At 42.8% G+C, this 16411-nt stretch overlaps 1 protein-coding gene across 1 annotated transcript in view; it reads right to left on the reverse strand.

Moving 5' to 3' along the window:
• LOC132230345 (protein mono-ADP-ribosyltransferase PARP15-like) overlaps positions 1 to 16411 on the reverse strand; it is a 52374-nt gene that overhangs the window by 12350 nt on the left and 23613 nt on the right. Inside the window, exons 2-6 of the mRNA XM_059687671.1 lie at positions 14026 to 14124; positions 6135 to 6371; positions 4946 to 5167; positions 4523 to 4601; positions 3017 to 3166 (exon numbers count right to left, since the gene is read on the reverse strand). Of these exons, the coding sequence (XP_059543654.1) occupies positions 3017 to 3166; positions 4523 to 4601; positions 4946 to 5167; positions 6135 to 6371; positions 14026 to 14124 (787 nt within the window). The remainder of the gene's footprint in view (positions 1 to 3016; positions 3167 to 4522; positions 4602 to 4945; positions 5168 to 6134; positions 6372 to 14025; positions 14125 to 16411) is intronic.

The raw sequence follows: 16411 nt of genomic DNA on the forward strand, positions 1-16411 counted from the left end.
GAGTCAGTGCTGAAATGGTCATTGATACTAGTGTAATGAGAATAAATGAGTCACCCAAAGGGGAAAAAAGTGAACAGTGAGAAAACCATGACGTTAAGGGCCAAACATGGAAAGATACTTAGGAAACCTAAAATAAAGAAAAAGATGGATAAAAGAGGCACAGGACCCACAGATGGCCCTAGAAGGGTCTGACAGGTTGCCTGCCCACTTTCTGATTTGTATCACTATCGCGTTCTGGACTCAGCATTGAGTTCATTAAAAGTGAAACTGTCTTTGCATAATGCATTGACGTCCCCCTCCTTAGAAAATCACCTTTCTATAGCTGCCTTCATTCAATGGCAGATGAATAAACAATCTGATCCACAGGATGAGGGCACTGCCCAATAACTGAAAGTCTCCAGTGTCTGCAGCTTTACTGGGATATTTCTGCAGTTATTTAAGTTTTCTTTTTTTTTTGCATTCTATGCTTACTATTTTACAAAATTGAATAAAAATATAAAAATACAAGTTCTGATACGAATGAAAAGCATGGATCTCAAAACTATAATAACCCTGAGCAATTTACTGAAGTTCTTTGATTTTGTTATTTAATTTTGTTTGGCTGGGTTTTTCACAATTAGACAGAGAGTTGGCTGGCTTCAGTCCAGTGAATCTTCCGATCAAGGCTGCAGCCTCACCACCTTGGTCACGTCTAAGGACAGGTGGGTTCAGTGGTTGAAAACATGGACTTTGCATTTTGACACACTGGGTTGGCATTGACTCCACCACTTACTAGCTAATAGGTGACTAGTCAGTTCCTCATCTGTTACACAAAGGCTGGCATAGTACTTTTCCTACAGGGCTGTTGAACATTGAAAGAGATAATGGATGAAAAATACTTAGCACAGAATCTAGCACACAGAAAGTACTGAATAAATATTAGTTATTTTATCATCATGAAGATCTACTGATCTATTATCTATCATCTATCTATCTATCTATCTATCTATCTACCTATCTATCCATATCTCCTTGATTATGAATTGTCTCTTTTAAAACACCTCCTTTTTTCAGTTTGTTTGTTTTGGTCTCTGACTTTGCAACGGTGGAGGTTTTTCTCAAATAGGTGACATTTGTCACTCCATTCATATGTAAGAGTGATTTTGGAAGCTCCATGTGCAGGAGGCTTGCTGACTGATAGGCTTCAGTGTAAGGTGAGCAGGCAGTAACTACTGGCCTTTAGAATGGTCAGGTTCACTCCCATCTCCTATGTGTGGGGCATAAGCCCATCTGCTGCTCTGAGAGCCCCACAGGGATAGGGGCTGGGCACTCACTGTTCACTACAGACACCTCACTGAAACCCTGTTTTCAGTCTAGCTCCCCATCCTCATCTCACCTGTTCCCAGTGTGCTAAGTCCGGAAAGCTCTCTGGTTCAGTGTCTCTAAAAAAATTACACCTCCCATCTCTGGCTAGGAAAGAGCAAGGGAAGTTACTGCTGCACAGGATGGGGGATAGCATCAAAGGTCTAAGTACTACTGATTCAGAATTCCATCCAATTCCATTTTCACCTCTTTTTATCCCCTGCCTTCCCAGGTTCCTGCTGCCTCCAGTTCCTGTATTTCTAGGGGCTGCTGTTCTCTCCTGCAGGTACTAAGTGTTCTCCATTCTGTCAGCTACCTCCACTAGCTAGCCGCTTCCCATCTTGTGAAAATATGTTGCTATCTCTGTTTACTATTGTTTTCCCTCCAACTCTCTTTCTCTGTGGGTTTATACCCTTTTAATTCCTTTACAGTTGCTCTGTCAGAGTTTCAAGAGGGGGAAAAATAAATGCATACATTCAATTTACTATGTTTTAAATAATTGAATGTTCTTTATGGCTTTTAAAAAATTGAATGGAGCCCTAGCCTATTTGGCTCAGTGGATAGAGTGTCGGCCTATAGACCAAAGGATCCCAGTCAAGGCATGTACCTTGGTTGCAGGCTCCTCCCTGGCCCAGGCCCTGGTCAGGGCACCCGCAGGAGGCAACCAATTGATGTGTTTCTCTCACATCGATGTTTCTGTCTTTCCCTCTCTCTTCCACTCTCTCTAAAAGTTCAATCGAAAAATATCCTTGGGTGAGGATTAACAAAAAAAAATATTTTTTTTGAATGGTCATTCTACAGATTCACTTCTGCATGGTAAGTTCCATAATATTTTGAGATTTAGAAAATATTAAAAAATGTTTAAATCTTTATTGTTGAAAGTATTACACACGTCCCCATTTTTCCCCATTGACCCCTTCTAGCTTGCCCTGGTCCCCCACCCCAGGCCTTTACCATGTTATTGTCTATGTCCATGGGTTATGTATATCTATACATACAAGTTCTTGGGTTGATCTCTTCCCACACAGCCAGCCACTCTATGTTTTATCTTGCCCTTTTAATTTAAAAATTAGTGTTTTATAGTATCAGCATAAAAGATGTATCAGCATATGAGCAATGTATATAAGTTATGAATAAATAGACATGTGGCGAGGGCATGCTCAAAAGTGTTATATCAAAGGGGCTGGTCAAATATTTTCGGGTCAAAAAGAGGTTGAATTTCATTTGGGTCAGTATAGTATAGAGAACAGTTATGGGAGGTGAGCTGTGAGTACCAACATAAAAAGGGAAATAAAAATAGAAGAACTTAAAGCTGATTAAATTGTAAGTGTGTAATTTTGATAGTTCAGAGCTAAGAAGGGGATGAGAGCTGACACTAAGTATAATGCATTAGGTACACTCCACCTTTACATCACTTATACCCCATCTATGCTTCTTTGGGAGTAGGCATTTGACAGGCAGAGAAAGTCCAGCTCAGAGAGGTTAAGTGATTTGTCCAAGGCCACAAAATGGTAAGTGGCACAGCCTGGATTCAAAGCCAGCTCTTTCTGATTCCAAGGTCTGCATAGTTACTACACACCTCTCTGTCTACGCAGGGAAATATTAGCCACCATTTCCCTCCCAGAAATTAGTTGTATTAATAGTTACAATCAAGTATATAACTTAAATGAAGTACCTGATTTCAGGTTAAACATCCTTGTTGTTGAGTTTACAATAACATCTGCACTTTCTTTTGCGATATCTCCAATAGCAACCTGGAAAGTAACCGCACCAATTTTCATTTCACACACTGTGGGCCAAGAGCAAGTGACAGTCCCAAAGATACCTGAAAAGAAAGAAGTTGGATGAAGGAGCAGCTGGCTTCTGCAGGAAAAACATGAAGGGTGTCCGCTCTCTTCCTTTCCCCTCAAAATAAATCCAAACATTACCATGTCTCCTAGTCTATTAAGCAGCTGGGTGTTCTTTTTTAAGAAAATCAGAAAACAATGCTTTGTAGCAGTAGGAATATCTACGTTTTCTCAGTTAAATAGGATGAGGCAGAAACATCTGATTGACCATCTATTTGTCTGCAAAAGTTGCTGTGGTGTCAGGAGTGAGAAAGAAGGTGAGAGAGCAAAGTGCACTCTCATTTCATGCTGACATTTCTGGGAGATTCTTTTTTTTTATTTTTCAGCTTTATTGATGTATGGTTGACAAACAAAAATTGTATATATTTAAGGTGTGGATTGTCAGTTTTCATTGTGAAATGATGCCACAATTGAGAAAATTTCAAGTATTTGATACATTATTATTAACTGTATTCCCCATGCTATATATTAGGTCTCCAGAGTTTATTCATCTTATAACTGAAAGTTGGGAGATCCTTTTATTACCATTTTACAAAAAGGAAAAATGGTCAGAGTGGCTAGGTCATTTGTTCAATGTTAAACAACAGCTCACTAATTAACATGAGCTTTTCCTCCCCCTTCATATCCTACTGGAATAGCAATATCAAGACTGCTCTGGGAAAATTACCTTTAGCATGTTAACATATCACTGTCCACTCTACACTCTGAGGCTTTACAACTTAGATGTGCCGTTTCTACTAATGCCATAAACTCTTTAGACCTCCTTTTCCACATTTATACAATGGCAACAGAACCAATCACCTGCCCATGGGGTCATGGTATAAGTTTAAATAATATAATACATATGAAAGCAATCAGTGAAGTTTAGTGTGCCATGCAAATTTCAGTTATCTTTTAATATCATACTAGAGGCCCGGTGGGCAAAACTCGTGCACTTGGGGGGGAAGGGGGATCCCTCAGCCTGGGCTGTGCTCGCCAGCCATGAGCCCGGCTTCTGGCTGAGTGGCACTCCCTCTGTAAGAGCGAATTGACCACCAGGGAGCAGCTCCTGCGTTGAGCATCTGCCCCCTGGTGGCCAGTGTGCATAATAGCGACCAGTCATTCCACTGTTCAGTCGTTTTGCATATTAGCCTTTTATTATATAGGATCTTAGAAATTCTGGCCTCATTACCAGTGATTTCATTCACAACAACATGATCTACTTTTGGGAATGCACTGACACTTTCTCCATTACTGATTTGTTCTTCACAGGAATTTGTCTCTTTCAACTAACACCAAAGAGTTACTAAGCAAAGGGAAATATTGCCCCAGCAGAATAACTTGACCAGCCAGACCTTGGGTATTTCCAACCGTGAGAATCTTCTCCTTGTTGGGATTTCCACTCGACCATCTACTGAATTTATCTAAAAATGCCTAGATAGAAAGAAACACAGTTACTGACCACAACAATGCTCTGTAGAAATATCAGCCCAGTTCTTTGGAACATGGAGAATCAAACATCAAACAGGAACAATCGTTCTCAATAGATTTTCTCCTTATTTCAGAGACTTTTTAACCAAAGGGTTATGATTCAATTTAGGAATTTCCTAAATACCAGTGCTGACTTACATTATTTCATGGGAAGACCACACTTTTATGGGCAACCAACACTTACGGGCAAGGAAGCAGAAAATGCTGTTATTTATACATCTACCAAAGACATCAGATTGCACTTAGGTTTGCTTGCCACAATGAACAGAAGAGACCTGTAACCATACCTTATGGCTTTCATCATCATCAAGATGTACCAGAAAGTGAACTTTTTGTAAGGTTTTCAGCCACGCACTGCTACTAAATTTGGACACCTCTGACAGGATTAGTTCAGCAAATACAGCTTTGGGAAACCCCAGATTTCCTGTTGCAATCATGGGAAATGTGATTGATGAGAAAGATAGCTGTTCTACAGTCATCAAACATTTCTTGATTATATTTGCCATTATCTGAAATGTACAAAATGCATTTATATAAATTAGGGCTCAAGCTGGCAGAAAACAGAAAAACTGTGGTTACAGCAACCCTGACCAGGCCCTCTCTGTTATCCTAGGCTTTGTCAGGGCCTATGGGATCACAAAGAGAAACCAAGAAGAGGGGAGAGGACTTTCAGAGAGATTCAAACTCATACAGGAGAGAGGGCTCACCAGTATGGAAATGGTTATGAGTATCTAAATTGATATTTATGAAGAGTTTTAAATAACATGGGCAAGTGTTTATGTTATGTAAAAAAGGCAGGATTAAAAATGGAAGAATATATCAACTACAAATAAATATGCATAAAACTGAATTGAAGGTAATACAGTAAAATGTTAAAGTTATCTCTACGTGGCTGGATTATGATTTTTATTTTTGTGCTTTCTGTGTATTTCCTGCAATGTACACATATTACTTTATATTCTGAAAAAAAAAGTTGTGGGGTTAAATTATGAATAGAGATGAGAATTAGGTCATCAAAAGAAGGACACTGACCCTTTTTCATTCTGCACCACAGTTTTGGCTGCATTTCTTAGTTATACTGAAGGATTATTATGCTAATCTAATTTTCAGATACCATTCCTGGAGAATCCCAATGATTGCTATTACTTTTAAGGGTAAATTGCTCTGAAATAACTGAAAGTTGTGATGGACTCTTCACGAAAGGTAATAAAGACTTCAATAAATAGACAGGGTTAAGTACATGTTAGGGTTTCTCAACCTGGGCCAGATAATTGTTTGTTGTGGAGACTGGCATATGCCTTGTAGGGGATTTAGCAATAGTCCTGGCCTCTACCCCTAGCTACCAGTAGCAGTTGTAACAGGCCAAATGTCCCCCTGGGAGATAAATTCACTTTGGTTGAGAACCACAGATCTATACCATGCAAGGAGATTTACCAATTTTATAACATGAAATGGAGAACTAAGGACTTTTTCTACCTGCCAAGAAGACCCTGCTCCATTATCCCAGTCTGGAGCCACAACATGGAGCACAGCTTTGCAGTTCAGATTGCAGCCACTTGTCATGAATATGCTACCCACTTCCTCCTCTGTTTCTTGTCTGGTGGCATTTAACTCTTTCTGGAGCATGGGACCAGCTGTACACAGAAGAGACTGAGAGAGCGATCCTCTTCCAAGCTGAAGATCCGCGGGTACAGTGTTGACAATGACATCGGCCTTCATGAAAACAGCAACAGTTTGTTAGAGGTTGAATCAATAAATAACTGCTGAGCACCTTTGACCTGCTAAGTATTGCGGAGTACTGCACAAGCTATGCTTTGCATCTCATACTGACCTATCAGCCCTACCCTCAGGGAGCTTACAATTTGTTGTTAGTACTTAGCCAGTGGTTCTCAACCTTCTGGCCCTTTAAATACAGTTCCTCATGTTGTGACCCAACCATAAAATTATTTTTGTTGCTACTTCATAACTGTAATTTTGCTGCTGTTATGAATCATAATGTAAATATCTGATATGCAGGATGGTCTTAGGCGATCCCTGTGAAAAGGTTGTTTGACCGCCAAAGGGGTCGTGACCCACAGGTTGAGAACCGCTGGCTTAGACATTATAGTGAGGTGAGCCCCAAAATTTTAAAATTAAGGAAATACATATTCACTACCATCAAGTCAAAAAGTTATGAGTCAGAGTAGAGCTATGAAAATGACTGAAACACCCAGAGACACAAATGAAAGGCAGAGGCAGAAAGAGAAACACACAGAAAGATTGAGAGAGACTGAGGAAGAAAGAATTGCTTTTAGGCAGGCAGGAACTGAGAATAATTATTTTGAACACATTAATACTAGTATACATAAAGAAAGAATGGGTCCATCTGAAAGGGGGTTTCTGATCAGCCTTAAAGGCCTAGACCAAGGAAGTTGACTGGAGTGAAGGTCGGCTAGGTCCATGCAGTCTGTCCTAAGGCACTCAGTTCTCCAATGTCTGTGCCAAGACCATCTCTTTGATGAGATGGGGTCATGGCCTGATGCCAATAGATATTAGATATTCAATTCATCTAATTTCACTTATTCCAATTTTTTTTCAAATTTGGAAGGAGAACACTGATCATATGGATTTTGAGGATTCTGGTCCCTTGGGGAGCTCTTCCTCATTATAAATGAAAAGGTGTTTATGTCTTGGGGCCACATTATAGTTCTATTTCACACTCCAAGTTAACAATCAGCACTCACAGGTCCACCTCAATCTTATATGAAGTTAGTTAACATAAACTAATCTCTGGACCCAAAAAGGTCCTTGCAGGGACAAGAGTGAGTGAGCTTTCCAAAAACAAAAAAACTAGATCCAGCCCACTTTCATCTCACTCCCACTTACAGCCTCACTCTCTGCTTACTGATTCAATATACTAACATGTAAAAGGTAAAATGGCCTTAATGTTCAAATCAGTTCAAGATAACAAAAAAACCCCTGTGTGTTAAATATACAATTATTAATTGCTATAGAATTTCCAAAAAAGAATAGGTATTTAGATTAGATTTTTAAAAATATATATTTTATTGGTTTTTTTTACAGAGAGGAAGGGAGAGAGATAGAGAGTTAGAAACATTGATGACAGAGAAACATCGATCAGCTGCCTCCTGCATACCTTCTACTGGGGATGTGCCCGCAACCAAGGTACATGGCTTTGACCGGAATCGAACCTGGGACCTTTCAGTCCGCAGGCCAACGCTCTGTCCACTGAGCCAAACCGGTTACAGCTAGATTAGATTGTTTAGAAAAGTCTTTACAAAGAGGATAATGGATAGAACTAATACAGGTAGAAAGAAGGCAGGAAAGCAGTCTAAGTGGGTACTATTTAAGAAAATGCATGGAATTGAGGAAGGTCAGAAAGTTGGCCCATTTAACTAAAAGAGAGTCTCAATGGTGAGAGACAGGGCTGGGAACAGATTTAGGGCCAGATGATGGAGGACTCTGAAAAGCCACCTTTTTCTGGACTTTATCCTATAGGCACTATAGAGCATCTGATACAACAATGTTTTTGGAATATGCATCAAACAGCAATGTAGAGGATAAATTGGAGGGTGAGAGACTAAAGGCACAGTGGCGAGGCCAGTACCAAGGGAATGAAAAGGAAAGGGTATGTACAAGAGACCTGTGCAAGGAAGCTTGAAAACTCACTTGATAGGGAAAGGAATTCAGAGACGAGTTTAAGAAGATTCCAAAGTTTATACAGCTTCATCCATTAGTGAGAATAGGTACCCTGGCATGATTTGATAAGAATTTAACAATCAATAGATCAACTGTGTAGTGGAAAGACCGAGATCAGTATTGGGGCAGTATCTGAACCCTGCCAGTATTGGCTTTACAATTGGTCTGCATAACCACTACACTATGCCAATTCCTAGAGTGACAGAGAAATTTAATGTACTTTTGTGTCATTTAGTTTCTTTCTAGTCTGATTATATTCACCAGCAATCTCATAATCGTCATCTAAAGAGCTCACTATTACCAGTAGCAATGGCAATTATCTTTCTCATTGCCAATTAAATAATTGCAATTCCATTTTACAAATGAGTCACTTGAATTTGATTGTCAGGCCAAGTTTGGTTACAATGATAAGATTCAACTTCTCAACCTGCAGATCTGAGGACAAAGTCCTGAACCCATGTAACAAAAGAGTCTATGGACTCTATTTATTTTAGAGAACATGAAGAAAGTAGCTGCCTGCCTCGCCTCTGCCATCTCATTAGCTGCAACAAAAGTAAAAAAAAAAAAAAAAATCCAGAGGAGAAACCAAGATGGCGGCATAAGTAAACACCGGAAATTGCTGCCTCCCACAACCACTTCAAAATACAACTAAAAGACAAAACGGACATCATCCAGAACCACAGGAAGGCTGGCTGAGTGGAAATTCTACAACTAGAAGGAAAGAAAAGCACACTGAGACTCAGAGGAGGTGCGGAAGTAAAGTGCAGAGGTACGGAGGTGCACGTGGAAAGGGTTGGCAACTGAGGACACAGTTGTCTTTTTCAATCGGGAGGGAGTCTCAAGCTCCCAAGAGCTCTGAACTCCAGTTTCGGGCGAGTCTCTGGGGACCCAGACTCATACGGGGGGGGAAACTGGACTGTCTGGCAGCAGGCGGAACTCGAGGGCGGCTTTCTCTCAGAGGTGCTTGCAGCGATTACTGGGACACTGAGACGCAGGGCCTCTTAGGGTAGGACTGAGGAGCAGCCATAGCTGTTTGCTCCGCCCTGTTGATCCCCTGAGACCCCGCCCCACCCAAACTGTGCACAGAGGCTTTTGCATATGAAAGGCCTGGACCTTTGCAATCTGAAAATTACCTAACAAACTGAAGCTGGGTCAGGGAGACCCAGAACTTCCAAAAGAAGGCCCAAGGCCCCACAGCAGCTTGCATTGCTTCACAGCTGGGCCTCATCTGGGCACCTCCAAACACCAAACAAAGAAGAGGAATCTGCAGATCTCTCCATAGCTCCTGCTGGGTAGCCTCAGGAAGAGGCTAAATTAGCACCTCCTTAGATCCAAGAGCCAGTATACCCAGTGGTCAGAGTGGGACCATCCAGATTGCAGCTCCTCAGATCCCTAAGGGACACACTCAGAGGGCAGACTCAGTGAGCACCAAAGCCCCACTGAAGCAAGTCTTGCCCCAGAAGGGTGTCTCCAGCACAGATGTTCTCCCACTGTAGACACAGCTGATTCTCACAGCCAATTGGCCTGGAGGTCAATTCTTCCCAGTGATACCTACAACAATCAAGGCTTAACTAAAACAAGACTGTGCACACTGCCCACAAAGGGGTGCACCAAGCGTGTCCACCTCAGGTAATTGTGGAGGCTGAGCCACTGGGCCCTATAGGACACCTAGCACAGAAAGCCATTCTATCAACACAGGTAAGCAGCCAAAATGTGGAGACAAAGAAACAGGACACAAATGACAGAAATGGAGGAAAGCAAACTACTGGATATAGAGTCCAAACCACACTTATAAGGTTTTTCAAGAATTTTCTAGAAACCGCCGATAAATTTAGTGAGACCCTCAAGAAATCTAGTGATAACCTCGAGGATATGAAAAAGGACCAACTAGAAATTAAGCATGCAATGACTGAAATAAAGAATATCATTCAGAGTTCCAATAGCAGACAAGAGGATCCCAAGAATCAAGTCAAAGATTTGAAATACGAGGAAGCAAAACACACCCAACTGGAAAAACAAAAAGAAAAAAGAATCCAAAAATATGAAGATAGTGTAAGGAGCCTCTGGGACAGCTTCAAGCATACCAACATCCGAATTATGGGCATGCCAGAAGAAGAGAGAGAGCAAGATATTGAAAACCTATTTGAAGTAATAATGACAGAAAACTTCCCCTACCTGGTGAAAGAAATAGACTTACAAATCCAGAAAGCGCAGAGAACCCCAAACAAAAGGAATCCAAAGAGGACCACACCAGAGAGAATCTTAAAAGCAGCAAGAGAAAAACATACGATTGTCAGCTGATTTCCCAACAGAAACTATGCAGGCCAGAAGGGAGTGGCAATAAATATTCAAAGTGATGAATACCAAGAACCTACAACCAAGATTACTTTACCCAGCAAAGCTATCATTCAGAAGTGAAGGTCAGATAAAGAGTTTCACAGATAAGAAAAAGCTAAAGGAGTTCATCACCACCAAACCAGTATTATATGAAATGCTGAAGGATATTCTTTAAGAAAAGGAAGAAGAAAAAGGTAAAGATACAAATTATGAACAACAAATACACATCTATCAACAAGTGAATCTAAAAATCAAGTGAATAAATAATGTGATGAACAGAATAAACTGGTGAATATAATAGAATCAGGGGCATAGAAAGGGAGTGGACTGACTATTCTCAGTGGGGAAAGGGGTGTGGGGTTGCGGGAAGAGACTGGACAAAAATCGTACACCTATGGATGAGGACAGTGGGGGAGGGGAGGTAAGGGCAGAGGGTGGGGTGGGAACCGGGTGGAGGGGAGCTATGGGAGGAAAAAAGAGGAACTGTAATAATCTGAACAATAAAGATTTAATTTAAAAAAATCCAGTGGCTCATAATCCATAAGAGTCTCTAAATTTCTAATAAATGTTCTCTACTCACTAGTCTTGAACATGTGCCATCTTAAGGTAAATATCAAGTGTCAAAATGGTGGTGGCTATAGAATTCTGAAGACTTCAAATGAATTATAATTCTCAGCCTAGCTACATATTAGAATCACCCAGAATGCTTTCAAAAACTACTAACACTTAGACCAATGATGGCGAACCTATGACACGCATGTCAGAGGTGACACACGAACTCATTTTTTTGGTTGATTTTTCTTTGTTAAATGGCATTTAAATATATAATATAAATATCAAAAATATAAATCTTTGTTTTACTGTGGTTGCAAATATCAAAATATTTCTATATGTGACACAGCACCAGAGTTAAGTTAGGGTTTTTCAAAATGCTGACACGCTGAGCTCAAAAGGTTCGCCATCACTGACTTAGACCATATACCTGACCAACTAAAATCTTGATCTGTAATGATGGGGCCTGGGCATTGATATTTTTTTAAGTTTTCCAGGTGATTCTGAATTGCAGCCAGAATTGTTTCATGGATGTCAACTATAAAGGGTACACAGGGCCTGCTAATTGATGATTCCAAGGAAAAGAAAGCAATAGGAGGACAGGGGCAGGCAAGAGCTGGGCTGAGCATTTAGTACCTGTACTGGTAACCTTTCTCCCTCCTCATTCCTCCTGTGCCTCAGAACGTGCTCACGCAGGAGCAACAGGGTGTGTTTGTGAAGGGTAATATTATAATGTGATATACATATGTCTTCCCCATTAATGCTGATAGAACAGGAGAAGAAAACAGAGTTGGGCTGAGAGTAGGTCAAGATAAGTTATCTACACTAATAAAAGAGAAAAATGGTAATTGGCGTACGACGATACCCTTTTCATTGGCTAATCAGGGCTATATGCAAATTAACTGACAACTAAGATTGGCAGTTAACTGCCAACAAGATGGCGGCTAATTTGCATATGTAGGCACAATGCAGGGAGGCGAAAGGGAAAGCAGGAAGAAGCCCCCTGCCACTGACAGTGATCGGAAACCCAGGGGAGAGCTAAGAGCTGGGGGGCAGGGCAAAGGCGGCCCTGGGGCCGCCTTTGCCCTGCCCCCCAGCCATGATCGGAGAATCAGGTGCCTTTTCCGCCCTGGCCAGTGATAGCAGGAAGTAAGGGTGGAGCCAGCGATGGGAGCTGGGCACGGTCGAAGCTGGCAGTCCCAGGAGCTAGGGGTCCCTTGCCTGGGCCTAAAGCGGAGCCCACGATTGCGGGGCCGCTGTCACTGCAGGTCCCCGCTGCCTGGGCCAGACGCCTAGGCCAGAGGCGTTAGGCCTGGGCAGGGGCGGAGCCTGCAACCGCGGGGAGCTGGGGGTCCCCTGCTCAGGCCTGACACCTCTGCCGGAGGCCTCAGGCCTGGTCAAGGGGCCGATCTGGTGATTGGTGATCAGAGGGTGATGAGGGTCAACTCCTCTGGCCAAGGCATCAGGCCTGGGCGGGGGGCGGAGCCAGGGATTGGGGGGATATGATGGTCCCCTTGCCCAGGCCTGAAGCCTGGGTCAGAGGCGTCAGGCTTGGGCGGGGGCCAGAGCCAGTGATCAGGGGGGAGATGGGGGTCCCCTGCCCAGGCATGATTCCTGGGCCAGAGGCCTCAGGCCTGGGCGTGGGCCAGAGCCAGTGATCAGGGGGGAGATGGGGGTCCCCTGTCCAAGCCTGAAACCTCTGGCGGAGGCATCAGGCCTGGGCAAGGGGCCGATCAGGTGATCGGAGGGTGATGGGGGGTCTACGCCTCTGGCCAAGGCATCAGGCCTGGGCAAGGGGCAGAGCCAGCAATCGGAGGGGTCTGGGGGTCCCCTGCCCAGGCCCGACGCCTGGGCCAGAGGCATCAGGCCTGGGCTGGGGGCAGAACCAGTGATGGGGGGAAATGAGGGTCCCCTGCCCAGGCCTGACGCCTCTGTCAGAGGTGTCAGGCCTGGGCAAGGGGCCGATCCTGCGATTGGAGGGTGATGGGGGTCAACGCCTGAGGGCTCCCAGTATGTGAGAGGGGGCAGGCTGGGCTGAGGGACACTCCCTCCCCACCCACCCAGTGCACCAATTTCGTGCACCGGGCCCCTAGTCTATAGTAATAAAAGCATAATATGCAAATCGACCGAACAGCTGAATAGCAGAATGACCTTCCGGATAACCATGCTATGACACACACACTAATGCCAGGCCAGCCAAGGCAGGTGCTATGTGATGGGGCGGGGGTGGGGGCACCATCGCCCCACGATTGCCCCACAGAGGGAGGCCCAGGCCACACTCTGCAGGGCAATCGATGCGGGCGGGGGGAGGGGGGTGTGGAGGAGGGCTCCATGATTGATCGCCTCAAAGAGGGAAGCCCAGGCCACTGACTGGCGGGCTGCAGCGGGTGGGCGGGGTCTCCCTCTGTAGGGCGATCCATCGCGGGGCTCCCGGACTACACTGTGAGAGGGCGCAGACTGGACTGAGCGCCCCCCCCCCCCGGCCCCCCCACCCCACCCCACCACTGCCGGACTTCCAAGTTCATGAATTTCGTGCATGAGACCTCTAGTAGAGAAATGAAAGAGGTAGGTTTGTACAACCTGGTTTGTGGTTAAACTTGGATCTCCACACATGAGTACAGTTAGAAGAATATCGGAAATGGTAAGTATAATGCTGCATGAGCCTCAGGTGGGTTTAACTTCTCAAACTTAAACGATCTTAATCGTTAACCTTACATCACAGAACCAGTTCATTAGACCCCATTATTCCTTTATAGATTTATTAAATAGAACCACTTACCTGAAAACATGAAACATCTCCACTTATCAACACGAGTTTCAGACCTTCTTTGGTTTGGGTTGAGGCTACCTTTTTGTTTAGGTTGTCATGGTATTTTGACTGAAGAAAACAGTAAAAAACATTACCAGATAATGTGTCTAAAGACTTTCCTCATAGGTATTCAAATAAAAAATAACTAGTAGATTTCACAGACTTCTCTAACTCAACTCATAATCAGATTCAAAAGCAAGTAATTTATTATCACAATGCTTGAATATCAACTGTATTTAATACCCCAACTGCCAATGAGTTCTTTTACTTATTACCCCAAGAATCCTAGTCTAGCTGACCCTGTCCATTTCTCCTGACTTACTACTTAAGGGTGCCTCAGTCAGATTGGGAACCGTATTCCTGCCTGAGGACTTCCTGTATGTAGTGCCAACATCTGCTTTGCTTGCCAGTGTAGCAGAGAGGAAGTAAATTAAGCTGCCCTCCCTCACCCTCAAGCCCTCATTCAATGATTGACAGGAGCTGGTGTAAAACTATCCACGCAATCTTGTCTCCCAGATAGGACTCACTCTGATTTCCCCAGTGGGAATAAGTGGTAACTGATTTGATAACACACCCTATCAGGGTTCTTTACTTTCCTATTTAAATCACTTGAACTTAAGCCTAGCCAGCATGACTCAGTGGTTGAGCGTCGATCTATGAACCAGGAAGTCATGGTTTGATTACCAGTCAGGGCACATGTCCTAGTTGCAGGCTTGATACCCAGTGTGGTGTGTGCAGGAGGCAGCCAATCAATGATTCTCTCTCATCACTGATGCTTTTATCTCTCTCCCTCTTCCTTCCTTTCTGAAATCAATAAAAACATATATATTTTTAAATCACTTGCACTTGCATCTGTCTCAGGTCCTCTTCTGGGGAAACCACAGTAAGACACACCCTACAGTTTACCATAATAATGCATTAGTTTGACTAGTAATCAGTCATATAATTTTAGGATTTAAAGAGTCAACACAGATCATCCAGTACAGAAACTTCATTCTTCTTAAAGGAAACCAGTGTGCAAAGACATGAAGCCACTTGCTCAAAGTCAAACTACTAGCTAATGAAAGAAAAACACAATACTTAAATCTGCTCTTCACAAAAGAGGAGCTCAATGGTAAAAACATGCCACATGTCACACACACACACACACACACACACACACACACACACACAGTGACAGACATTATTCATTGGTAATAGCACTCTTTTTCAATCAACCCAGATACAGTCTCAAAATCTTTCTCAACATGGAGCTCAGGCAACAACTATCATTTTATCAGCAATAATGCATGAAATGAAATGTATTTTCCATGTCTGATCTAGCTCAAAAAGGATATGAATTTTCTTTGCTTATAATAGTCTTAGAGAATTATTCACACTCTACATTGTGAAACAAACAGAAAACTCCAGGACTGGGAATGGGCTTCCTGAACCATCCTTTTCACTTTCTCCAGAATGCCATTCTTCACTTGTATTCTCCTTCATGCAATCTGGTATGTCTGGTGAAAGCATGAGCAATAATCTCCCACACTCAGAATTCCTTGGGTATGAACTCTTTCACAGGCACTGATGTGAAGACTAGAAAACCTTTCAGCAGAACCAGTCACATTCTCTGTCACAATGTTTTGGCTGGTATCTTTAGTTGTGTTATAATTCTTTTCACATCCTCCAAACAACCTATTATTATGACCATTTCCTTGACATATCAATCAAAATCCTATCATCCTCTATGCTGTTTTTTTATGTCCTCCCATACCATTGGCTTCACATTCATTTTGGTAACTTGATATTTAGACATAATATGAGAAAAATTTTTAGAAACATTTCCATTCCAGGTCTTGATGACATTGACCTTTGTTCTTCCTTGCGTGAATTAGGCAGCCACAGACCTGAGTGTTACCTCCAGTCCTGTACAGCTGACTTGGGGCCATGTTACCTCACAGTGACCCTTTCCCCTTTTATAATTGTCATTCCAATCAGGGGATACTTTCTCTGCAAGATTCATCCTTATGAAAGGATCCAGGGCTACCAGGAACGGTGCTGGCAACTTTCTAAACAGTTCTTCCCTTCCATGTAAGGCTGTGTCCTAAGACACATAACAGGGAAACGCAGACATGGGCCTTTCATTGAAGAAAAGCTTTTTGATCAAGTAGGTGTCCACCACTAAAAAATAAAAGGTAGATATCATTCAGACAAAATCTTTGGCACAAGAAGAAACTCTGATACTAATGAGACTCTAAAATACAGTATGTCTACTCTCTAAAATAGTACCACTGTCAAGCAGCTCAATGAAAGATGTGGCATGCAGGAATGAAGTGGAGTTAATCCTCACCTAATGAAATAAATCTATTCCATT

The sequence above is a fragment of the Myotis daubentonii genome, chromosome 3 (genome assembly GCF_963259705.1).
Source record: "Myotis daubentonii chromosome 3, mMyoDau2.1, whole genome shotgun sequence".
NCBI classification, from domain to species: Eukaryota; Metazoa; Chordata; class Mammalia; order Chiroptera; family Vespertilionidae; genus Myotis; species Myotis daubentonii.